Source organism: Chondrus crispus, genomic scaffold (genome assembly GCF_000350225.1).
Source record: "Chondrus crispus Stackhouse genomic scaffold, scaffold_131, whole genome shotgun sequence".
Classification (NCBI taxonomy): domain Eukaryota; phylum Rhodophyta; class Florideophyceae; order Gigartinales; family Gigartinaceae; genus Chondrus; species Chondrus crispus.
In genome coordinates, this window is record NW_005178996.1 from 80,126 (window position 1) to 106,422 (window position 26,297).

The 26,297-nt window shown below is 49.9% G+C and overlaps 1 protein-coding gene across 1 annotated transcript; it reads right to left on the reverse strand.

The window, feature by feature from the left end:
• Positions 1 to 16,851: 16,851 nt before the first annotated feature.
• Positions 16,852 to 17,091, reverse strand: CHC_T00002248001 (hypothetical protein). The gene has a single exon (XM_005713200.1). The coding sequence runs from the start codon at positions 17,089 to 17,091 to the stop codon at positions 16,852 to 16,854; it is 240 nt and encodes a 79-aa protein (XP_005713257.1).
• Between the last annotated feature and the right edge of the window lie 9,206 nt (positions 17,092 to 26,297).

Below are 26,297 nucleotides of genomic sequence, written 5' to 3' on the forward strand. Positions count from 1 at the left end.
TGGAGACGGAGTGGGTCAGGCAGTAACAAGGACAAGGCGGCGCAACACTTTGCGCAGTAGAAGGCATCGCGAGTGTGAAGGAATCGAGTCTGACATGCCAATGATTAAGGTAATGCATAGTTGAAAGACGGAATAAACGAAGTTGAATTATACTTCAGGCATCGCCGTGCAAAAAGGGGGTTCAAAAGACAGTGTTTACCAGGTGTGCCTCCTGTTTTGAGCATGGCTCGTGTGAGAGAAGGCACGATATGGAACTTGCAGATGGTGATCAAAGCACTTTCGACAGCCGTCTTTTCCTCACACTGAACTGCTCCACTTGTCGGAGAGCGTTCACGACTAATTGTAGAAGGCAATAGTTTTGGTATGACGATGATCCCGAACTGTCCGTCCTCGCAGCAAAGCTTGCTGAGATCAGGGGTTTGGCCTTATCAAGGTCGTCTGTAGCAGCAAGGAGTCGTGTACACGTGTACAAAGGTCTGCACGAATGCACTCGCTGTAGCGAGAGATCAGGGAGCATTGCGGCCATGAATTGGAAACAGCCAATACCGTACAGGGGCAGTCGCGAAAGACTGGACAGTGCTATACTGTACGTAGTTTGAAGGTGTGGCGAATGGGTAACAGGACCTCCTGGCCAGCTGATTCTGAAAACAGGTGATGAGGTTGCAAGAAGAGAGAGATTAGAAATGAAGATGGAGATGGAGTGAAAGGGTTAAACAAGAGGATGGAAAGAAGGAGGAATTGGGCGTAGAGGGAGAGCGAAGGGGATAGTTGATATCTGACAGGTGGAGATGGATTACTTGACGACGATGGAGACATGCGTCTGTGTGTAGACGGCGACAGGTAGATGGTGGGGTTGCGGTTGAGGTTGGGGTTGGGGTTGAGCATGGAGATCTTGTGCAACAGCGACCGCAAGAAAAGGCACAGAGGGCTTTCGAGAGCGGTTACGGCGGACGTTGACGGCGTGTGTGAGGAAGACGCCGGCAATGGTGGCTAAAAGGGCGCCTAGGACACCAAGTACGGGGTCGAGCCAGGTCCAGGGCATAGAGGTTTGCGACATGGTGGTAGTGGAGAGATTTGTTGTTGTTGTTGTGTGTGTGTGGGTGAGGTAGCTGTGGGGCAAGAAACGGGCACAGACAGAGAAAGAGAGAGAGTGGACTTTGGTGCGAGACTGAGTTGAATGAGAGAGAAGTTGGTCTGTGGTGAGTTGGGGGGTAGGCTTTATATAGCGTTCGACTCGCTGCGAAGTGTTGCGGGCGGTGAGGTTATAAGTGGGCACGATGTTAATTATTTGTCATTAGAGCCATACGCATACACGTAGTACACGCATGACGGTAGCGCATGACGGTAGCCATGTCTGCCAACACTTGCTGTCACTGTGCAGCTTCCTGCCCTTCTGCCCTCCCGTCATAGATCTTCCCAATTCACACCCATCTTACAAGGTGGCGACGGGAATCATTACTGTACGAAGGGGAAAGCACATCACCTGGCCACGGCTACATATCAATTCCTCGCCCGTAGTTCAGAACGAGTCCTCTTTTTGGATGTGTTTCTGTAGTGTATTCGCCTTTGTGCGTCCACCCAGATAACGCAGCACCCTCGGATAGGGCACCGTCATTAGGGCAAGTACAATTCATAACAACATAAAGCCACCGGCGCCTCCGCCACCTCAGTGGGTCGGAGGCATCTGGTCTTGGCATCACGACCTTCAGCACAAACTGGCTCTTCATTCGCGAACCGCTTCAAGTTGTAGAAATTTAGTTTTACTGTGCCTCGCTGCATTCTTGCTACTTGTAGCTTGTACAAGCTCAACACCCCCACTGCGGCCCCCAGGACAACCACTCTAACCTTGCTTGCTCTTCCCCATCCTATCATATGTGACCTCACCGAATACTCATGGCCATCGTGTCAACGCTCTAGCCATTCCATTCCAGTCTAATCTCCAGTGAAATCCCCTAATCCCACCAAAACACATTACAGTTGTGCCTTTCACACAGAACTCCTGTGCGTGACATACAGGAGTCCTGTGTGAAAGGCACAGCAACTGTAATGAGACCCACTCCTGGGTCTGCGTGCCAATCGTCCTTTACTTCCCTCAAATGCTTTTTTCGCAACAACCGACCACTCCTTTCAAAACACTCTTTAAACTACGCTCCTTTGATTACTCCTTGTCGGCTCAAACCGCCGGTGTGAGACTGTCTGTTCAATCATTGCTGGGCGATACAGCGACAGCGCTGATGTCAGCGCTACTGTCAACAGTAGCGCGGTAGTCTGCCCTCAAGGGCCCGTCGGCGCTAAGTAGCGGTACAGTAGTATAAGGCAGCACCCCGAGCACCTGCTCTCGAGAGAAAAAGGGAACGAAAAGCACAAAACAGATAGAGTAAAGAAACGTTCAAAAGACGCATTGGTTCGGGGCGGAGCCCAATCCGGATACCGGTCATTCGTCACTCCTGAACTCAGCTCTGCCACCCCCGCCTCCTCATATCAACCTATGATGCACCACTTATCAGATCATTTCATTTCTTCAGACAGTTGCAGTTGTTGCAGTTGCCTTTTCTCAAAATAACTTTCTTTCCCGCTCTCCCATAACAACAAATCACTATTGATAGGCCACTGACCGCAGTGACGTTGCCTTTCATCTTTGTTGAGCAAGACTTGACTTTCTCATATATGTTGGTCCTGGCACATCCATGCCACCACCTTCTTAACTGTAGCAGACGCATAGGGCACTTGTGATTCCCATTCTATTCTCGAGATTTGAGGAAGCATTTCCATCTCTTTGGGACTCTCTTAAGGTTGCCCGTAAAATAATGCGTTGTTTTTTCCTTTTGCCCACAAACTCGCTGGACGTAAGGGTGACCCCACCGCCAACAAAATTTCAGTCCTAAAATTCCAACTACTAAAGTTTAGACCGATGGAAGAGATTTTGAACCCCACCGCGCCAGCATTTGTCCTAAAGTTTAGAATTTGGGCAGGATTCTTTTCCAAACCAAAATTACTTGGTCGAGATTTTTGTCCAACGCGCCGTTTGGGCGAGCTTCGTTCTATAGTAACGGTACAGAAAACATCTGAATTTCATGTGCTTACAGCTCTACCAGAGCTCTTCCAAATGGCTTTTGCGCCAATTGTGGAACAGACGCGTGCAGTAGCTTGCTTCTTTGCGCCAAATGTATTTCTACGACATGTATTTCTACGACAGACTTGTAGCCTAATTGGAGTGACCCTGAATATGATAGAAGTATCGTGTTACAGGCGCGGTGGGGTTCATCTCTGAATCACCACCTCCCCCAAAGCGCGGCTTGATTAAAAGATACTAGATCCAATTACCGGAGGACAACTGTCTGCTTTTTGCGATTTTGGGCAAGGCTCGGTGGGGTCACCCTACGTAAACCCGAGATTGAATAATTCCACCACGAGTTATGCGGACTGACCTCCAGCAAGGTACCTGCCCGCAACAAACCCAAGTCTGGTACATCGTTGTGCCGCCCGGCGGATCACGTGCACCTGCGCGAATACTCGCTGAAGCGAATATTGTAGCTCGCCACAAGGATAGAAAGGTTCTCAGTTGAAAGGGTGGTGTGTTTCGTCTTCTTGACAGGCTGAGGGGGGCCGTTTGGAGAGGACCGCTTTTAAGAAGCTTCTAGTTGTCTATCTTTTGCGGTTGCTTCGGCGGCATCTGTGGCAGATCCTGTCGCGATTTGACCCATTGATGGCTCGGCGCAGATGAAGCGATAGGGGCGTCCATGACGCATATCGCTATGACCCATGCAGTCTGGGACTCGTTTGTGCTGATGGAAAGAACAGAAGACCCACTTCTTTTTTTTCAGGACGGGTCGATCCGGCACTAGTGGGAGCCTCCGGAAATTATTTTTCTGCTGTGATCAGGCGGACGTGAAACTCGTGGAAAACTCACATGCCCTGAGTTTTAAATCCGAGCAAACTCGTCGCCAAAACACGCGTTTTCGTAACTTTACGGACAACGTTAATATATATATCTTCGCAAATACATTATGTATCAGGAATTTTTGACTTTCTACCACTGCTACAGTGCTACAGTGCTACAGTGCACGAAATTTGCATAAATACCCCCCCCCCCCCCCCCCCCTGATTGCGATAATTGCACTTCTCGCCCGGTTTCGCGACGCCAATTGGGCATCACCCCTGGAGAGCACGCGTACAAATTCGAATGCCAAGTCCTTCTCATCAACCAAAAAAGCACCCGCCGAGGTATGCCCCCCTACTGTACAGCTCGTCAGAACCGATGTCGGTTCATGTCATAGATGTCGGACATCCGACATCTATGGCATGCACTACCATTTTCCAAGCTGTCTCATTTCTTGCGCGGGTGATAGTTTTAGGAGCTCACAATTTACTACGGGTTTCATAGCTTCAATTAAATGTTTTGTAATGAACCCCACCTCAAAGTGCAAATTCTAAGTTTATCAAAAAATATTGTCGTTCCCAAAGAACATCAGACATTTTCGAAGAGAGGCTCAAGTGTGATCATCAAGAACTCTGTTGCCGACAAAAAGCACTGGAGTCCTTTTTCGATACATTTTGATACTAATAACGGGCTGCACGTTATTATCTTCAGAGTCAAGAAGAGCTGAGCTACATTTCATAGTAGCAAGACAGTAGCGCAGTCCACTTTTGCCATCTATTAACTTACTGCTATACATGCACGAAATTTCTTTCGCCTCATCTTTCTTCGCGATTTAGTTTTATACGATTTTCTCGTCTGCCATTTGGTAGAAGTTTGTGATTCTTCAATACATAAGATTCTCAGAAGGACGGGGAAAATTCTTTTTTAAGTATTGCTTACATACATAAGTGGAGAACGCAAAGAACCTATCGGAATATCTTTTTAGTGTTGGTTGCTTTCCTCCGCGACACTAATTTATAATTGCACACGGGATGCTAGAGGGCAGAGTCATGCAGAACCATTGAAATCAACATCAAGTTAGATTTAATTCGCTATTCGAGAAGTTAAATGTGCGACATGTTAAAGGGTGTTGAGAGTGTTAGTAGTTAGTTTTCTAGGCGAAACCAGTACCATCATCTCGAACACAACCTTCAATTGATGTGGTCTGGATAATCTGACGAACTCCCACTCCACTCAAGACAAGATCGATCTTGCAAGTAAAACCATCCGGGAATTCACAGGCTGCGGGCATGATTACGGCATGCTCAGAAATACGTCTTGTCTCACCAGACCTAACGGTGATAGGAAGTGCTGGATTGAAGGAGATAGCAACTTTCCCGGCGCAGTCCATCGTTGATGCGTCAAGCTCCTGGTCCAGGCTTTCGATTGTTTCCGTGATGACATCAATGAGCTTTCTCGGGTTGGATGCAAGTTTTAAAGCCCCGAGGGTTCCGCTAGTGATGCGAGAGGCCTGTCCGCCAGCGGTCTCCGTGTCGACCGGACATCCGAAATTCGCACCTTGTGCGCTCAGTGTTCCTGCATTGAGACCGGCCTCCAAGGAGGGCCCAAAGTTGGTACCGACAACGGCGATACCTTTTGCGTTTAGTTGATCAACCACGACATTGCGGGTAAGCGGAGCGGACCCACTGGGGCATGACGGTTCGTGGCCAGGCGCATCCCCCATGTACACAAGAATCTTGCGACTGCCATCTCTCCATCCGATGGAATCCTGGGTGGCAACCTGGCTTAGTGCAAAAAGGTTGCCCTCGGGTACATCGGAGGCTCCCTCAGCCGTCAAAGAATTGATAGCAGAAATGACATCATCAATGTTCTTCGTAACCGGTTGAACATTCTGGAAATTCATGATGTCTTCTTCATCACGATAGAATCCGACGCCGAAGGCAACATCGATGGAAGCATTCCTTCTCGCAGCGACAAGATCACCAAACCTCTGTTGTGCTGAAGTAATTTCCACGTCCATAGATGCGGTGGCGTCAGTCAAAAAGTAGATATCTTCTTGGAGGGCGCTAGAGACTTCATCGAGAGCGACGGTAACGTCAACATCGACAGTGCCGCCCACAACGACGGCTTCCGGGAATAGAATTGTCTCCGGTAATGCAACAGGTCCCTCAACGTCTGGGCCGACAGAGACTACCGGGGGAGCCATGGAAACGGTGGGCGCCATGGTCGGCGTACTCATGACGGGTGAAGTAGTGGGATCTGTCTGAGTGGAGGTGGTGATTACGCAGCGATGTCCTTCAAGGGTTCTGCGATTCATTCCTCTTCCTCTGGTTCTGGTGCAGGTTTCGACAGTGCAGGGTCGCTTGGCTCTGTTACACATTCTGGTAGCCCTACGTTCGTTATTGCGTCCGGTGTTGCATCGGCCATTACAGGTTCTCCTTCTACGCATACGACTGATGGTCATTTGGTGAATAGAGTCATTGGAAGTCGACATTGCAGCAGCAATTGCAGCCAAAGCAAGGATAGTTGCAAAAAAGATTGAGGCTCTCATTGTGGTTGAACTGTTGAATTAGTGAAACGGTTAGGTCGAGAAGGTGGTGGATGATTGTGATGATATGGAGGGCAGTTGCAGTTCGGGCGGAGGTGCGGAGGCCTTTTATTCTACTTTGGCGTGCTGCTGGGTATGCGGGATCCTGGAGGCATGTGGGAGATGGATTACGGCAACGCATAGTGTTTGGCGGATCCCGAAGACGCTGTGGATGGGGTCTAGCTCCTCTAGCTGCTCAAGGGGCGGTGAGCAGGCAGCGATAGGCGCATGTGATGACAAGGATGGGGATGGACGGGATTTCGTGAAATCACAAAAATTGTGAAGCAGAACAACAGGGCAGGAGGCACAAATCAATTGGGGTGTTTCCGGGCAAGATGAAGAGCGTTGGCAGTAGTTGCCAGAGCTGTCTCTGAAGAAGAAGTATGAGTTGTGTGGTGAATTTCATGGGAAGAAAGTGGGACGTACAATCTCAGGCGAGAGCAGTTTACAAGAACAATATGGGATAAGCGTTACTCGGTGTCGCCGTGGCGGCTGAGGTAGCACTGGTTGCATGTACGTATTGGACATACTGCAGTGCTGCAGTATCCAATGGCCACTTTGGAACGCGTTTGGATACGAAGTCATTGTGTTCGGCGAGTCAGCAGTGAGGAGGGGCAGAAAGAGACGGCCGGACAGCCTTTCGAGATGGGGCACACGCGGTGCGACCTTCGGCCCAGCAGGACAAGGACATCCCGTTGCTCTTTCTTCATGCAGTGCAGATCATGCGAGGCAGCCTTTCCTCCCTGTGCCGCATCAGAGAAAGACAAGTGTCGTCCCGCCTGGACCTGACACGGCTCCTTTCTCCGACAGCGTGCACACGTGTGTTACGTGAGCGACATCCATACGAACGTGTGTCCAGCTTTTATATATATAACTTTCAGGGGAGCATCGGCTCCCCCTGAAAGAACGGACAACGTTATTATATACAGTACAGTATATACCGTCACAGCATTTCTCAGCTTACGTATGAAGCTGCGATTACGACAACAAGCGAGCGACGTCGGGACGCGTCGCAGTGACGCGTCGCAGTGACCCTTGATCATTGTAATGATAACCATACATGCACACACGTGCACACGTAATACACGGCTCACAACGGAGTCATCGTCTCGTCACCACAATCACTGATCTGGGCTGGAGTTCGCGTCGTCCTACAATGCTCGCCGCGGAATCAGCGTCTACGCCCATACTCTTCTGCATGCAGTAGACCGTAGGCCATTGTACGTAATCGTGTCCTCGCAGGTCCGGTGTCGCAACTGACGTACCCCGTCGGGTTCCGCCTGACCCCCTCAGATGACGCCATCACTAATTCGGGCCTCGTCACGTTTCAGAATAATTCCGCCACTTGGCCCGCAGAGGGCACGGTTCTACACTGCATCAGCACCACACCTCCACCAGCGTGCCTAACAAACCCCCATATGCCTCATACCATATGCGTTATGGACCCGCTCCAAAAACGACAAGACGTGCTTTGGATACATTTTTTTGTCAGCAACCCTTCTTCTCACCGCATACTTATTCTGTTACTGCTCTACGGGCCCTATCTGCAGCCACGCTCCACCAAGCATCGTTGAATCCAAGTTCACCAACCTATCACGCTTTTAGTGTTGGCAACAAATCGTCAGCCTCACTGAGAACACTTCCTTTGTCCTATCCGATGGTTTCGTGTCAGCGCCCAGTCTCGCACTTTGTTACACTGTCTCGTCGACGCAACGCGCAAACAATGCTCTGCACTCAAACATCCATGTGGCTTCGCGTTTATGCCTATTGGCAGTCCCCTTTCATATTTCAGTTTCCGGTGAAATCCGACTGTAACCTTCTAAATCCGCTTTTCTCCTTTCCACGAAGCCTACGAGCACCACCAGTATGCATCCGTCCATTCAAACATATTGATCATTTACCCTTTTTCTCAATTTTCAACTACAGACTCCTCTTTGCAAGGCTACTTGTTTCACAGGCGCATTTCCGGGAAAGCATTCCACTTTTTCCCGCCCTAACGATGGCCTCCTTGTATTGCTTGTTCTAATGTACCTTGGCGGCATGTCCACTGCTTCCGTGCTCGTTCTGCTTTCCTGGAAATCTCTATCACGCTGCACCATTCACCCACTAAATGTCTAGGTAAGTTCATTCTTATTATGTAGTTTGTGAGCTGTTCGATTATGCGTTCTCATCCAACGCGTCCTTATTTCTGCAATGGCAACCAGTACGTAGAATCAAGTCTGAAACAATTTTCTTTTCTTGTCGAAATCAGTTGTCCTGCATCAACTCCATTTTTTTGAACCTCTTCTGCGCATCTGCACATTCATATGTTCACAGACTGCGCGTATTTGAAAGTTTTGCGTTCAGAAAATCCGAGCAAACTCGCCTCCAAAACACGCGTTTTTGTGACTTTACGGACATCGTTATTATTTGCAAAGGCTTAATGCTGCAAAGGCTTAATGCTGCAATCAGCATTTGCAAAAAGAGCTGTCTTCACATGAGGATATCGCCGCCCTCATATGAGGACAAGACCTATGTACTGTACTGTAGCGATGCTTTACGGCGGCGTCATTAATCTGGGTGTAAAGCGTGATAGATTACAGTAGTACGTCCTCCTGCATTGCTGTGATGTATTATTTGTTCTGTCCCGCCCTCGCCCAGTATTGCTGACAATACTGCGTGACAATACTGCGTGCGGAGAGGCCACACAGTTTAGTGAACATGCATGAGTCGTGCTGTTGCCTCGCGGGTAAATCGTGAAGGAAGGCAGCCAAGTAAAAAGAAAAGACAAGAGAGGGTGTTTTGTCAAGAGCGAACGACAAACTGTAACACCCCAGTCGGATAGACACTACTGTAGCTACGTGATTGTTGTACTTAGCTGCCCTTGCCATTCCGTGCCAGTTCTCAGTCTTGAATGAAGAAGATCCACCCTAAATTTACAAGTATCTCTTGGGGAGATGCTTTTGTGCATTTGACGTGGCGGTTTCTAATTCAGGTTTTTCGTTTCTGGGTACGTTAGTAGTACTGTACTGACTTAGTACCTCACCTTCGGCACGTTTGCATTGCTGGGCAACCTCAACGGCCCTGGTTCAGCACCACGGATTGACGTTGTGCCTAGATCAAAGAAAAAATAGAACGAAGCTCTACATCGTTGTACAGAGTAAATTTATGTAATCACGGGCGTGCGAGGTGTTGGAAAGCCAGCGCGTGCCCCGCATGCCGGCAACCACGTGCCCACCTTCACGACGTATTTCCTCTTGCACTTGGTCCTCCGGAATGTGGGTACTCGTTCTGCCACTGCAGTGCTCGGGCGGCAACGATAACCGGATAGCGGGAGGGTGCTGGACATAATGATGTCGTACGTCGATAAGCTTTCTTCGTGTTGTGGGCGCGCTGCTAGCAATAGAGGTACCCTTGATAGATTATGAGACTTCCTGTTCTTGTTTACGTGCTGCAATCATATTCAGAGAGAATTTTCTAAGGGACAGAGGGGAAGAAAAGTGTTGCCCTCGTATCCAGCGGTTCAGTACAGTTTCGTACTCCTTTCATTTTCGACGGCCGGTTATTGTCGCCGCCTGTGTACTGTACTGCAGTAGCAGAAAAAAACACACATTCGGGAGTATAAGTGCCAGAGGTTATGCTGTGCAGTTGGCGATGTGTTTGCTGACATGCTCGGCACGCACTGCTCTCGAACACCTCGCACGCCCGTGACTACATAACGAAGAAAAGCTTGGCTGCATTTTTTGTTTGATCTAGGTACAACGTCAATCATTGGCATGACAGACTTAGTCCCTTCGCATTTGTCGATAGTTGTCAATACTACACGTTGTCGCCTCGGTGTACCTGCAGGTCGATGTAGACGGCGAGCGTGGCGCCGGGCGCAATGAGGCCGATGTTTGGGCGCACGATGTAGCGCGACTGGTCGGAGGTCTTCACCATAAACGTGACCTGCATGGTGTGGTAGCTCGTCAGCAACAGTGCAACAAGGATTTCGTGGCCTTTTCTGACGCATGATTGCCAAGTAATTGGGAAGGACAAATGCACGCTGATACTTGCGGATGTGTGAGGGAGGGGGTGCTGTGTCGAGAGTATTGGGAAACTAAATATTCCTCTATTAGCGGTTAGTATATAAACGCCGAAGAGGCCTTCAGAAGAGAGGCATCGGACCTTTAAGTGAACACCTGCCTTCTCGTTTCATCTGTTTCAAACGGCGTGTCCGGCGGCGTCGGCGGCGGCAGCGGTAACGTCAGCAGCCGCTCGATCCGGGGACGTAGACGGGCGGCGACATGGCGCGGGCTTCCGGCGGAGCGTGGGCGGGAGGGGAGGGCGCCGTTTCGGCGTGGGGGACAGATGGAAGAGGCTGATGCAGAGCTGGTCCCTTTCGTAATGCAGGAGGGGATGATTCAGTGCAGTTCAAACCTATTGCGTAACACTTGGAGATTTGCCATCACCTGGTATGATGACACAATATCAAGATGAAGGCGGCATTGTTGCCCATCTTGCAACAGGACGGCTTCACACTGTATTCATTATTAGAGGGTTTACGCAAAAAATGACATGGCTAAATGCGCAAAAATGAGACATGTGCTGTTCTGAATTTTCCATCGAAAATAATGGTTTTGGGTGTTTACGCATTGTCTGAAATGGTTTACCTATGAGAACTACACATAACCTCTTCGACTGGTCGACACCAAACGCCATCACACAGTCATGAGACTAACGGACCATTCCATCGGCCGTTCCAGGCGTCGCCTTCGCTACCGACTCAATCGGCTAGCAAGCGCTGACAAACGCGACGGCGAGCAAGCGATGAAGGGATTGACTAGGCCTCTGAGGCCGATAGCTGAGATGTGCAAGTGCGAGAGATATACGCGCGCTCACGAAGCAGTCAGAGAAGGAGCAGGGGAGGTGCGGCGGCTGCGATGGGGGATGGGAGACACTTTAGGGTCATCGGCTTGGAGAGGAGCAGACGGTGTCGTAGAGCGAGATGCCGCCAATTAATTAGATGGAAAGGTTCTCGAAGGCGAGACGGCTTGAATGAATTTTAAGTGTGCTGGTGAAGTAGAAAGGTTCCCGAGGGCGGGAAACGACTGCATATGCTGAACGTGTCGCTGAGGTAGGAAGGTTCTCACGGACGGGATAGGGTGGGTGGAGGATGAACGTGCGTTGAGTTTGGTGGTCACTGGTTCTGGAGTACTAGTGAGCGTGAGATCTCGAAAGGAGGGCGCGTAGATGGTAAGGGGAGAGGACGGAGTACGGGTGGGGTTGGAGAGCTCGCTGTGAACGCGATGGAAAGCGAAAGTGCAATGGGACGCGGGGAGAAGGAGACGTAGAGTGTGTCGGTCGTTTCGCTATTTCGTCGATTTAGCGAAAAATGAGTTGGCCTCTTCAGCGTTTTGTGAGACACGTATGGTGGGTGGCATACGTTTCACAGTATTTGACCCCGTAAGGAAGTCTTTTTTTGCGTAAACCCTCTATTGAGGTCTAAAAATTAAAGATAAGTTTTGTTACGTACCACTTTTATGAGCCCCTTTTCTTAGGAGCGCCAGAATGATGAAGAGGTGAAGAGGGCGTCGTCGGAATGAGTTTGATCAAAGGGAGCACGTTCCCTGACAAGCACAGCATCTTGATGGCATCCTTAGCCCTGTGCGCCACGGTGGGCCGATCTCACAAGGTAAAAAACCCAGACTCTGAGCGCCTGCGTATACAGTGCCCCTCCCAGCAGTGTCTCGAACGGAACGCAGGTCTGATGCGTGAGGATGGCTCAACTGGAAGGTGAGCGGTCAGAAATGAGTTGCAAATGCCGAAAGCCTGAGAAGACGGGGCTTCTCTGCGTGCACGCTTTGACAGTGTTTGATAATATAAGCAAGGGGCATGCGAACGTCTCAGAGGCGACACAATGGAATCATTTGGACACAAAGTGGGCATCGACTGTTTTTCATCATGCAACACTTCAACGCCAGTATGTTGCTGCTGCTGCCCTTGCCTCTCAAGTAAACAGTAACGTGGATTTGCAGATTCTGCCTATTGCCAGACAGATGAGCGTGGAGAGTTCCGAGTCAGGCAGGTCGGCCGAAGAAACGGCGGAAACAGGGGGTCGCAGCGCTTCAACGAAAGTGGCGTTGCTCTGCTTGTGGTCAAGTTTGGCACTACGTTACGACTTGCGAAGCCCCAGATCTTGGGTACCTCTACCGGAAAGTCGTTCGGGATTGAGGTGAAGAAAGTGGTACGTAACAAAACTTCTCAACATTAAAACTTATACTTGTACAGTACCCTTACAGTACAGTATTGTTACGATCGGTACTTGATCGTGCCCCGCAATCTCTTTTCTCTCAACTCGAGGCTTGGATGCCCCCTTTATTCCCGTCTACACACTCTTCCTATTCATACACCCCCGGCCACCACCCTCTCGTATTCTATCTTCTTCCACGGCGGACCTCTTCCGTTTCGCTCCGCTGCCCGCCTCCCGGGCCCACCACCACCTTCCGTTTCCCCCTACCCGCCACCGCCGCCGCCCTCTTCGGCCCCGCACCCATACGCGTCCCCAGAGAGTCCACATGGCCGTGCTCCGGCGCACTCCGTCCAGGCTGTGCTCCGCCGACGGTGGTGCCACGAATTCCAGACGTCTGTGCCCCTCTATCCTTGTCCGCCATGCGTGCAGCATATACTATACTCGCTGGCCCTCTGGCGCTGGCCTTCCAACCCATCAAGGCTTTTGTCAGCCCGACTGTAAAGACAACACCACAACAGTATGGTTCACGTCCCCCTGCCCCACGCTTAGAGCAAGTCTAGTGTCTAGGTGACAAATGGCCTCATATGAGGTCAATTGACCTCATATGAGGCCAGTTTTTAGGCGGGCTTTTGCAATTCGAATAATTGTAGAAATTTATCGCTACTGTAGTGAAAAGCTTACGACTAGAGTATTAAACGTTGGCAAAACATTCAATTCCGTATCTCAGTCTTCCCTAATCAACACTTTCGTCTTCCTCTTCCCAAAATTTCTTCAAAATGGTGAGCGTCAATGATCCTCGAATTATTGCAGGTAACCGCGTCCACACTCGTGCAAGACTGCTCACAGCTCAGAGTAAATGTCGTCGCATGTATGGAGCCTCCTGGAAGATCAAATTGGTCACGGGAACTGTCATTAGCATGAAAACTGACAAAGTGAAGGGTCGCAGTGTCACTTCAGTCAGGGCTAAATGGGAATTATCAGATGGCGTCAAGGAAGTCACGCTTCGCATAGCTAACATCAAGGCTGGTGAAGTGATGGACCTGATCGATGACGGTCCTGAAGATCATATCCAGCAAGAAACTGAACATTATGCGCAACTGGAGCCTACAGAGGACCGCGTGACGCCACTAGAAGGAGCACTCAGCCCGAGTACGAGAATCTCCGAGAGTGACGAAATGGATTCCCAAAATGGCCTCATGAATGTCCACGGCCGGGCCTGGAAGCGTGAGGAAGTCACGATGCATTTAAATGGTATGATACCGCCGAGAAGATGGAAGGTGATTGGACCGATTGATGAGATTATATCCCGTGGTCACAGTCCATCTCAAATGCATCCCATGGACTACTTCATGTGGATGTTCCCACAGGAGCACTTGGCATTAATGGTTTCCTACACCAACGATGCAATGGAATCAAGGGGACTTCGCTTGACTACAAGAGGTGAAATTTTGAAGTTTTTCGGGGTGCTAATCCTTATGACTCGGATTGAATTCAGCACCAGAAGGTCTCTTTGGAGCTCACAGGAAACCAGCAAATATCTCCCGCAACCTCAATTCGGAAACATCATCTCCCGCAGAAGATTCGAGGAGCTTCGTCAGAATGTCACGTTCAGCTTTCCAGCTGACTCAAATGACAGATGGGGTATGATCAGGGACTTCATGGTCGCAATCAATGATCACAGAGCATCACATGTGATTCCATCACAGAACATCTGCGTTGATGAGAGTATGTCACGCTGGTATGGACTTGGAGGAGATTGGATTGAAACCGGTCTTCCTCATTATGTGGCCATGGACCGAAAACCCGAGAATGGCTGTGAGTTGAAGACTGCTGCATGTGGAAAAAGTGGAATCATAATAAGAATTGAGAACGTCGTCTCAGCTGAGGAGACTTCTTTAAAGGATTTTGAAAGTGACCACTTACACGGAACGGCAGTGACTTTGAGGTTGTTACAGCCATGGTTTCACACCAATCGTGTTGTCTGCGCGGATTCGTACTTTGCTTCTGTCCACACGGCTGAATCACTTTATGAGAAAGGTCTTAGATTCACAGGTGTGGTGAAGACATCTACCAAGAAATATCCGATGAAATATCTATCTCATTTGGAGATTGCTGAAAAGGGAGAGCACGTCACACTAGTTTCGAAGCCGGTGGCCGGGCCTCATCTCATGGCAGTGATGTGGGTGGACCGAGACCGCAGATACTTTATTAGTTCTGTCGGAACATCCAACGAAGGAACTCCAATCTACCGCGAGAGATGGCGTACACGTCATGGCGTGACAAGAAAAGAGGAATTGTCTATCCGTATTCCCTCAGTCTGTGAGCAGTATTATGAAACTTGCTCTCAGATTGACCGCCACAACAGATCTCGTCAGGATGATCTCGGCTTGGAAAAAAAGTTCGAAGTCAAGGAGTGGTCTATGCGTGTCAACACTTCTTTATTGGCCATTTGCATTGTGGATGCATGGAAACTGTATGCAGGTGCAAAAGGAGATGGTTCTAAGATGTCTCGAAATCAGTTTTATTGTGAGCTTGCTGACCAGTTGATTGATAACAAGTATGATCGTATATCGTTACGTCAGCGAGAATCAGACAGTGCTGTTGAAGATGAAGATGTTGGGTTTGGCAGTGGAATTGGTACTCACCTAACTCCAACCACTCGCAAGCGTAAAAGCGCATCCGGCGAGGAGACTTGTGCTCTTTATCAATCCAGATGCAATATTTGCAAAGGTACAAAAAAGTCCAAGTTTATTTGCTCAGCCTGCAAGGCATATTTTGACAAAGAAGTATACCTTTGTCATCACCAGACTGGGCGTGACTGTTTTAAGAAACACGTCGACGAACGTCACGATCTTACTTACAAAGGTAAGTACTATTAGTGCTTGAAGCGTTCTAGGTCTTTAAAAATGACTAAATGGGTCAGCATTTGAGTAAAATAGAGCAAAAAGAGATAAAAAAACTCCTTTTGCCCCCTATGGTTCTATCCTGCGTCTAAAGACTTGCTTGGAAGACCTGCAGCCGTGTCGGAATGCCCCTTTACGAGATGTCACCGTATTCAATCTCATGTTCGAGTGGGCGCTATAAAGCGTCCTGGGCTGCAGGTCACGAACAAGAACCATCCAGATCCCCGAAGGGATTTTTCGACCACTAAAGTGCTCAGCGAGGAGTTGAACCCCGGCCTCTAAGACTCAGCGATCCTTGCAGACCACTGAGCTGGCTTGTCAGCTACTAACTAGTCGTTTATAGTTGTCTTTATAGTCGTTCAAAGTTCTACTTCGTAAAAATTGTGCTCCTTTTGTTCTATACTTGCGAAAATCTTAAATTTTGTTTAAATTTTACTGTAGAGCATTGGACCTCATATGAGGTCAAGGGTGACCTCATATGAGGAAAATACCGGTCGTCTAGACACTAGCAGTGGTGTAAATCCCAATATTTGGCTAAATTTTAGCCATGGGGCAAGTCTAGCAGTGCAGTATGTCTAAAGTATTTGGTGCATACCACACGTTTTGGTGTAATCCATGCCCCGCGCCGAAATATGCCTTGTAACACAGATTTTATTTCAGGAGTAATTTCTAAATAATTTCTGGGGTCACGGCCGTTATGTAGTAACGCAATACAGGTGCCGTATCGTGCAATAAAAGTAACGTATCATATTCGAACGTAGAAAAGAAGATGAAAATAGAGACGGTTGGCAAAAAGGCGCGGTCGCTAGGAGCGGGCGGGCGGGGCTGAGACACGGATGACTAGCTGGAGAAGACGTTACGCAGCGCTGCCAGTCACCCATCTAATACTCGGGGCTTGCGCCGTGGTGAGGGTGACTGACAGCAAGAGCGACAACGGGGGGCATTACAGTGTGGTCAACAGATACAGTCCGTATAATTTCTGTTATCCACCGACACAAATACACCAACAAGTCCCCAATTTTATTTTAAAACTAGATTGATTCAGCCAATGAGAGTGTCAGGTGTATTCACAGCTGTAGTTCTCGCCCAATTGTCCCACTCCTCACCATGGATTCTGGACACTCTCCAAGTACTGTAATATTACCCCGAGTACGAGATACTGTTACAGTACCGGTTACTGTAGCTGGTTTCACCGAAACTGCTGGGGATGCCAGTGATAGTTTCTAAATCGTGGTCCATATTTTCAAATATGTGGTGTAACCTTTATATTTTACCCAACTGCTACAGAGATAAACATCGATACAGTGACCCCCAAAGGTGGCGACCCGAAAAAAGCATAACGGTCACTGTACCGGAGGGGGTCACTGTAGTGGAGCAGGGTGCAGACGGCGCACAGACCCCAAAACAAAGGGGTGAAGTCCATCTTACAGGCCTGACAACATAAATGGCGAATAAAAATGGGGCTCGCAAACATAAAATGCCACGTTAAGCTGGCGCGAAAAGAAATCATTGCAAAAATAAGTGAAAAATAAGCAAACAGGGACACAAAGCACCCTTGAAATCAACCTTCACCCCTAGCTTCAAGCCCATCCAGGAGCAAAACCGCATTTTCGGTACTGTGAAGGCCACTGACGAAACCTCTGAATCAGGGCTGACAAAAGCAGCGAGTACGATTTTTTCTCACCACGTGTAAACACACAACTCTACAGTACAAGATACACGTGCATGAACGTTACAATAGGATCATCGCAATAAAGTTAAAGCAAACCTCAGAGTCTGCAGCGAAAACACGAAGGCATCTTACGCAATCACGTTCCGAGATGTCGTCTTCGACCAAACGTTCCCAACCTACCCTTGAAACAAAGCAGCAAGTTTTGCGGCTACTTGGAGCCAAACCAGATGGATCTTTCGGCTCTTATATCATTAATGAGTCTACAAGTTGCGCATGGACTGCAACTGCTTTGGCAAAAGAGTATCGCGTCTCGAAAGCTGCAATATTTAGCTGGAAAAAGCAATCGGCAAAGATAATGGGACAGGAGCTGCGTACTCGTAAGTCCCGTAAGCTTTCGAGGATGAGAGAGGGGACATTTCCGGTTGTGGAAGCAGCTGTTTCAAGCTATATGCGACAAAGGATGGTATACATGAAGGAAGAGTCGCTCTTTCGCGCCGATGTTGCAGCTAGAACGGCGAGAGACATTGCACAAAAACTGCTTGAAAGCCACGAACTAGTATTGGAAGGCGAGCAGTTACCGGATGAAGAAATTGCTGTTTTAAAGGAGAAGGTTTCGGCTTTAAAAGGTTTTAAAGCAAGCTCAATGTGGGGTGCTAACTTTATGCGACGTAACAACATGCATAGTTGCAAAGGTACTGGACAAGCTGGACACTTTGTCTCACAGACTGTTTACATGGCTCGTCGTGCAATCCAAAAATCTGTGTGCACAATACCCATTGGTTGCATTTCAAACACGGACGAAGTTGCTGTGCTGTACCGGTCGTTTCCAAGCCGTGCCGTTCGAAACGTGGATGAACCAGCGACGTACACACGCATCAAAGATCGCCTCACAGCTGTGTTGACTGTTTTGGCGGATGGTCGGAAGGCGCCGCTAACAATTATTGGGAAGTCTAAAAGGCCTAAAAGCTTTCCGCGCCACTTCGATGCAGCTAAAGACTTAGGCGTATTCTACAAGTCACAAAAGAATGCTTGGAATACTCAACCGCTTTGGACTTCTATTGTTGCAGGATTGAACAAGGCTACGCGTATCCAAAGCAGAAATGTTGTCAGTATTGTGGATAATTGCTCGGCACATGCTATTGACTACAGTCCGTATGAAAACTGGTCAACTGTTTTTCTTCCTCCTAACATGACCTCCGTTTTGCAGCCTGTTGATGCTGCAATTGGTCGATCGTTTAAGTGCGCTTTTAGACGTTTGCTTGTTGATCACACACTTACGTATGTGGACAAACAAATGGCTTTACCAGAAGGAGAGCGCTCAACGTTTAAACTGACACAAGCAGTTACAACGTATGATGCTTTGGTTATGATGAAGAAGGGATGGGATATGGTCCCTATCAGTGTTATTCTAAATGGGTGGGTGGTGACCGGTATTATCGCACTGTATCAACGCGAAGAGATGTTGCAGAGAAGAGCAGATGTTGGAAATCGCGCTGAGCCCGCAATGAAAGCGATTTGCTCTTTTGCTACATCCACAGAGTCTGCGATAAATGCATCGGATGCCCTGCACGCAAGATTGAAAGGAGAGGAGTGGCTTAAAGATGAAGGTATCAATACAGAAAATGATACATCTATATTGGATGAGTCTATTCAAGATTGCAATTAGACAAGAAGCAACATAGATTTATTTACAAACGACTGGGAAGCACTGGCGCGGTTAAACATGGTGTACAACTTCAGTGACGCGGACTTGTAGGAGTTTTCTACGATGGAAGAAGGCCTGGATACTTGCCTACAAGTTTCAGGTGGCAATGCCATTGAGGCAGCTGTTTCAACTGCTATTGAGGAAGTAAGGGATGCTGCAACAGAGTCTGATGCAGACCCAGAGGCAGATTCGCAAAGAGAGGAAGAGGGCGTTGAGCAGCAGAAGCCCTCTATTACTCGTTTGCAGGCAGCAGCAGTGGCATTGAGGAAGGAGGCCACTCTATTTTTTCAAAGTGAGCATCCTTTGTCAAAGGACATTAGGGATGATTTGGTCGAAAATTTGGACATTGAGATAGAGAATATTGCCGGCTACCGCAAGCGCTCTGGTCGTCAGTCAACCCTAGATTCATTTTTTCAGAGTTCCTCTTGAGTGACCCGTTAAAATTTTAATAAAAATATACCTTTTTTTCAGTGACCCTCTAAATTTTCGGGTCACTGTACAGGTAAGGTCACTATAGTGAGGGGGTCACTGTAAAAAGCAAAAGTGGGCCTTACGGCCACTCAGCGCAATGGTGGCAAGAAATTTTTTTCTAACGGTCACTATACCGAGGGCGGTCACTGTGACAAGGGGTCACTCTATCGATGTTTATCTCTGTAGCTAGACTTGCTCTTAGCGTGCACAGCAATCCTCTTGAGAGCATTGCGATCAAACCCCCTCAGGACGGCAACAATGTCCGACATCCTCTCACTACCCCTACTCGCCGAATGAGGTAGAGTACAAGTATTCCTCTGAATCGCACCGTCTCCAGCCCCCACCCCCCTCCTCCCTTCTCTCGTCTCTCCTTCTGCGACGCCTAGCCACACCCTCCACCATGCCGCTGGCAGTTACCGTCAACACGAAAACCCTGCGCTTCCCGCGTAACCCACTCGCCCCTCACAGAGTCATCTTCCGCATCACTAACGACACATACACCCTCGTCGTCTTTAAGGTCACCTCCAGTGCTGGCAACATCTACACAGTGAGCCACCTCCGTCGGCGAAGTCCCGCATCGCCAAGGCCGCGACGTCACCGTCTCCCTCACGCCTCCGTGTCCCGCCGCACAATATAGCAACCACCCCGCACACACTGTGACTGTCATCGCCACCGCTGTCCCGCTGCAGAAAACCCCCCCGTACAAGCCGGGCTCCCCCTTTGCTATCGAGCATGAACCGAACGCATCCAAATGGATCTTGCCCATCAAATTTTTCCCCGAGGCCAACGATACTTCCACTAAGAGTCCACAAGCGTCCACCCCGCCAAACTTGGAGCCGAACGTCCAACATCTACCCCCGGGTCGGCCTCAACCGCCCGTCAAAGTGCCACTTGCTCCACAGCAGCCTACACAACACCCAGATGCTGGCATGAGTAAAGGGGGGATCAGTGCCCAAAGGCGGAACATGTCGACAGGAATGCACCTCTTCAAAATCAAAGTCAATATCGGTCCGAAATTTTACCCGCTTTTGATGAAGCTAATATCGAAGAGAAAGCAGGGGAGCGGTATCAAAGATGATATTCCGGAGAATGACTCAACCGCACCCAGTCCTATGCACATTCCCGCGGCAGGGGTAGCCCGTGGAAATAGAGAACTGGCTCGCCAAACAGTAGCAAGACACATTATACCATGGAAAAGGACAGACTGGATTGAAAACGTCAGTTCTTGGATGATAGAACGGCTGGAAGAGGAGTGCAACGCCAAGTGCAATGCAAGCTCTATTGTGCCGGAGATGTTAGTAGGCGGCGTGAGGATGCGTGCAAAAACGAGCAAGGGAGATTTCATGGTTATTGCATACCCAGGGAGCGGTGGCGGTGCAGCGAAGATAGCAGTTCTTGGGCGCATGGTGCCGCGTTACATCTTTAAGGTGGTGTGTGTGAGCGAAAACAAGGAAGCGGTGTTGATGCGGGATCACCCGGGCCTCTTTAACTATAAGGTATCGGTTAAGGAAGCAGAGGCAGCAACCAAAGATTATGTGAGGATGCAAATGGGGACGATCGGGAGGACAAGTGAACTTGTAGAAGGTGGGTTGATGGATTTGCGATCAGAGGTACTACTAAGAAAGTTAGATAACTTAGAGCAGTCGCTGATGTTTCGGGAGATGGCAAGCAGACAGGCCTACAAAAAGAGTGTAAGATGGTATTTGGGGACCAAAAGGCGAATTCGGAATGGAGTAACGGAGCTGATGGGATGCGGAATTCCGGAGACGGTGCTCGGTGGGCAACGGTGCCGAAAGGATGAAGGTGGTGAGCATTATTTATTCCACAGATGGTTTGAGGGATTTGTTGGGTGTGCATTGGCAGCTGTAGATGAATGGCTTTTGAGGGAAGGTCTGTTTCTGGAGATGTGGAGCTGTTTTGGGGAGACGGAAAAGATGGTGCGGTGGAGGGCAATTGGAAAATGTGTACATTGGCTGTCGTTGTTGGTAATGAGGTTGGAATATGCACAGCAGAGTGAGGCGGAATCAGCGGAGAGGGAATGGTGGGTGACACAAGCGGGAAGCGCGCTGGTGAAGATGAACGACAGGTTTATCGAAACGAGCCACAGATGGTGATGGAGACGGGCTGGGTCAGGCAGTAACAAGGACAAGGCGGCGTAACACTTTGCACAATAGAAGGCATCGCGAGTGCGAAGGAATCGAGTCTGACATGCCAATGATTAACGTAATGCATAGTTGAAAGACGCAATAAACGAAGTTGAATTATACTTCAGGCATCGACGTGCGAAAAGGGGGTTCGAAAGACAGTGTTTACCAGGTGTGCCTCCTGTCTTGAGCATGGCTCGTGTGAGAGAAGGCACGATATGGAAGCTGCAGATGATGATCAAAGCACTTTCGACAGCCGTCTTTTCCTCACACTGAACTGCTCCACTTGTCGGAGAGCGTTTACGACTAATTGTAGAAGGCAATAGTTTTGGTATGACGATGATCCCGAACTGTCCGTCCTCGCAGCAAAGCTTGCTGAGATCAGGGGTTTGGCCTTATCAAGGTCGTCTGTAGCAGTAATGGGTCGTGTACACGTGTACAAAGGTCTGCACGAATGCACTCACCGTAGCGAGAGATCAGGGAACATTGCGGCCATGAATTGGAAACAGCCAATACCGTACAGGGGCATTCGCGAAAGGCTTGACAGTGCTATACGTAGTTTGAAGGTGTGGCGAATGGGTAACGGGACCTCCTGGCCAGCTGATTCTGAAAACAGATGAAAAGGTTGCAAGAAGAGAGAGATTAGAGATGAAGATGGAGATGGAGTGAGAGGGTTAAACCAGAGGATAGAAAGAAGGAGGAATTGGGCGTAGAGGGAGAGCGAAGGGGATAGTTGATCTCTGACAGGTGGAGATGGATTACTTGACGACGATGGAGACATGCGTCTGTGTGTAGACGGCGACAGGTGGATGGTAGGGTTGCGGTTGAGGTTGCGGTTGGGGTTGAGCATGGAGATCTTGTGCAACAGCGACCGGAAGAAAAGGCGCAGAGGGCTTTCGAGAGCGGTTACGGCGGACGTTGACGGCGTGTGTGAGGAAGACGCCGCCGATAGTGGCTAACAGGGCGCCTAGGACACCAAGTACGGGGTCGAGCCAGGTCCAGGGCATAGAGGTTTGCGACATGGTGGTAGTGGAGAGATTTGTTGTTGTTGTTGTGTGTGTGTGGGTGAGGTAGCTGTGGGGCAAGAAACGGGCACAGACAGAGAAAGAGAGAGAGTGGACTTTGGTGCGAGACTGAGTTGAATGAGAGAGAAGTTGATCTGTGGTGAGTTGGGGGGTAGGCTTTATATAGCGATCGACTCGCTGCGAAGTGTTGCGGGCGGTGAGGTTTATAAGTGGTCAAGTGGACGAAGCAATACATGGCCGACTGACGTCAGTCAGTGCGCTGCTGACACGAGTTGAATGAGAGATAAGATGAGGGGGGTACATGTGTTATATAGCGATCGAATATGGCGATCGAATTGTTGCAAGGTGTTGGGCGCAGTGGGTTTAATAAATGGTCGAGCAGACAAGGACGAGGACGAGGACTTTTCTCGTGACAACAGCACACGTACAGTATTGTATCATATTCGGTACCTCTCTCTGGTTGATATAAAGCGGGGTGGTTGTCAGCTGGGTCAGTGTTGATGCGATCCTGCGGGCACAGATCTGCATCCACTCCCCATATCTTTCGATTGTCTTCCATTAAGCACTGCTGGTGGCGGGTGGCGCATAGCACGATGGTGCGCCATATAAATTGGGGCGGTCTGGTACAGTATGGACAACACCAGCGTAAAAGGCGTTTTGCTGCAGAAGATGGTTGGTCATACAGTAGAGGGCATATTGATGAGAAGGTGTGGCGTTGGACGAGAGAGGCTTTCTGGTTGGGCAAAACAACTGCCGCCCATAACGCACGCGAAACGTCCGTCCCGGAAATAACGCAAGTACAATTGTAGGGGTTGTCTCCCGGCTACGAGTGCAGCAGAGTCTGGGCTCGTACACTGCTCCGCAGCCTATCGCTGCCTATCACAGCAGCCTAGCGCAGCAGCAGCCTAGCGCTGCCTATCACAGCAGCCTATCGCAGCAGCAGCCTTTCGCGGCCAAATAACAGCAGCCTATCGCAGCAGCAGCCTTTCGCGGCCAAATTACAGCAGCCTATCGCTGCCAAATCACAGCAGCCTATCGCAGCAGCCTCGAGGCTGCCTTGTGCCGCGATATGATGCCCTCGGCAAGCCTCGGGGCTCATACTGTATCTGCACTCGGAGCAGTCTGCACTCGTAGCCAGGAGTGTGAAAACTGCAGAAGTTGATTGGCGCGTGGTTTTCTCCACGCGCTGTAAGGACAAGATACTCTAGTAATTTCCCTCTCTGTAGTGAATATATAAGTCCCCCCGATGATTCCGAGTAACGGGCGTCGGGGGATGGTAGAGGGAAGACACACACACCGTACGTATCGAGTCGTTCACCGACTCTCGTACAGTAAAGAACTGCCGGTCGTCGGCAGTTTTCCCTCGAATTTCTCCATTTTAGTGGCAAATTCCACATTCATTAATTAATTTTTTGCCCGAGAACAGAAAAACCCTACCCGTGATCTCCACTTTTTCTCTTCTTGTCCGGCGCCGCGCAGTGGCTGTCTGCCCTTCTCCGTCCTACCTAACCTCCACACTCGCCGCACCGCCTCCCAATCCCGCTCGCCGCGTCCCCTCGGCTCGCTGCCCCCCTCCACTCGCCGCGCCTCTTCGCCCGCCGCACCCCTCGGCTCGCTGCGCCTCCCGCTCTTCGTGCCGCTGATCCCGCACGTTGGGCGACACACCGAACCCACAACTCGAGTCCCGCTGCTACACCGAAGCACACTCTACGCTTGCCCCGTCGCCCGCCGTCACCGTTTGAGGCTCCTCTCCCCGCCGACCACAGCCGCACACCGACGGGCAATCGACACGCATCTCGGCACTGACAGACGTGACGCGGCTGCTGCATCGGCTGCTGTATTCGGACAAGGTCTGTCGTTCCCAACGTCGTTCTGTGCAAGCCTCGTCCACGCTCCTGGGCTACACGGTACTTGAAGGGACATTTGCTTCGGTAATCGCAGTGAACCACAAGGCGGCCGACTGCACCAACGCTCCGCCGCCGCTCAAACAGCTCCCTTTGCGGCTTCGACGCCGCACTAGCCCGCGCCTTTAGTGGCAGCTGTTGCTCGGAATCACCGATCTTCCGATCGCCAAGCACCATCACTGTTGTTGCAAGTCACATCAACAGTATCACAACCGATTTTTCCGCACGTGGAATTTTAGCCGCGGTTTGCTCGCGCGGAAACCGCCGCGGATTTTTTATTTTTTAACGACACGATTAGTGAAAGTAGCACGACCCTGAGAGCAGTTGCGAGGTTGGAAACTTGAACCAAAGGAACGGAAGCGACAGTGGGCCCCCACCGGTTCTTTGCTTCGGCATTGGGCGGATAACGGTGCTGGTCGATTGACCTGGTGGCTTTACGGCGACTGAACTGGACGGGTTGTTGTGCCGAAGGGGGAGTGCTATTGAAACTAATCAAGTCGCGTCGCGTAAGTGTCCTGCAAGGGAGTAGACAGACTTTTGCCAGTGTACCGGCTTCTGTGGATCTCCCGTAAGGATCGTCGCGCCCGCTCCAGCAAACGCAGGAGTGGGTAGACAGCTGAAGTCGTTTCCGACCCGGACGGTCTCCGGGTGCCGAAGGTCAGACCTTCCCGTCGTGGGACGGTATCCCTCCAAGGACTTCCCCTGTAGAGGACAGGGCGCCAAGGGTCGGAGTACCCTTTCAAGGTTGAAATCTTTGCCGAAGCCGAACTTGTACCAACACTGAACATGTCACAACAGCAGGAAACATCAGATGCAACCTCCCCTTCGGGATCCGGGCAACAGGCAGAACCCCGCTTCATGCACCACGTCCCTCTGGCTGACCTTAACGACAAACAGAAGGGATTCGTGTCCTCTGTACGCCATTTAGAAGCCACTGAGGCTGCCCAAGGGGATGGTCTTCTACGCATATTCGCAGACATGTTCCCTCCCGCGGACCTTTTTTCAAAGGAACTCTGTGAACTACCGGCAGTCTACACTGAGCTCCGCAACTTCCTTGATTCACACGGAGCTAACATGCTGCAGCACTCCTCTCGCCGCATCATGATGACTCTTGCTCATAATATATACGAAGAGCAGGAAGATCAACAAGCTGCGATTGGCATCGTCACCGAGATCATGGCTGCAGGTCGTCGAATGAGGACCGATCTTTCCCGGACGGACAACAACCGCCAAGAAGAGTCGCAGTCACGCTCTGCCTCCACCTCCACCGCAAGTGCCCCTGATAGACTAGTACACAATGTTGCCATGCGTCTCAGAGACAGGGATAAAAAGTTTAGCGGGGCGCTTGGTGAGTCGTGGATGGAGTTCGTGGATGAGTACATGCAAGTGTGCCGAGATTATTCTCTGTCTCCAACACAAAAGCTTCACTACATGCACAATCTCCTATCCGGGGATGCGAAGAGGTTCTACCTGGATCGAGTAGATGGCTATGCAACCTCATACCAACAAGCCATAGATCTGGTTGAAAATGAATACAATTCCCCTGTTAGACAGGCAAGGGTGAAAAACTACCTCAACACTTTGCGGATCTCTACGTTCGTTTCAGATGGGCTAGATGAGTCTGCGGCACTATCCAAAATATATAAGGTGATCACGAAGTTGTCTCGTCAAGGACCTGCCTCCCATCGCGGTGATGCACATAAAGTAGAATTCCTTCGGAACGCAGTCGTTGGATCTGGGTGGTCCCATGAGCCGCTGAGCAGGGTGGCAACGCACGGTCTTTCTTTCCAACAGC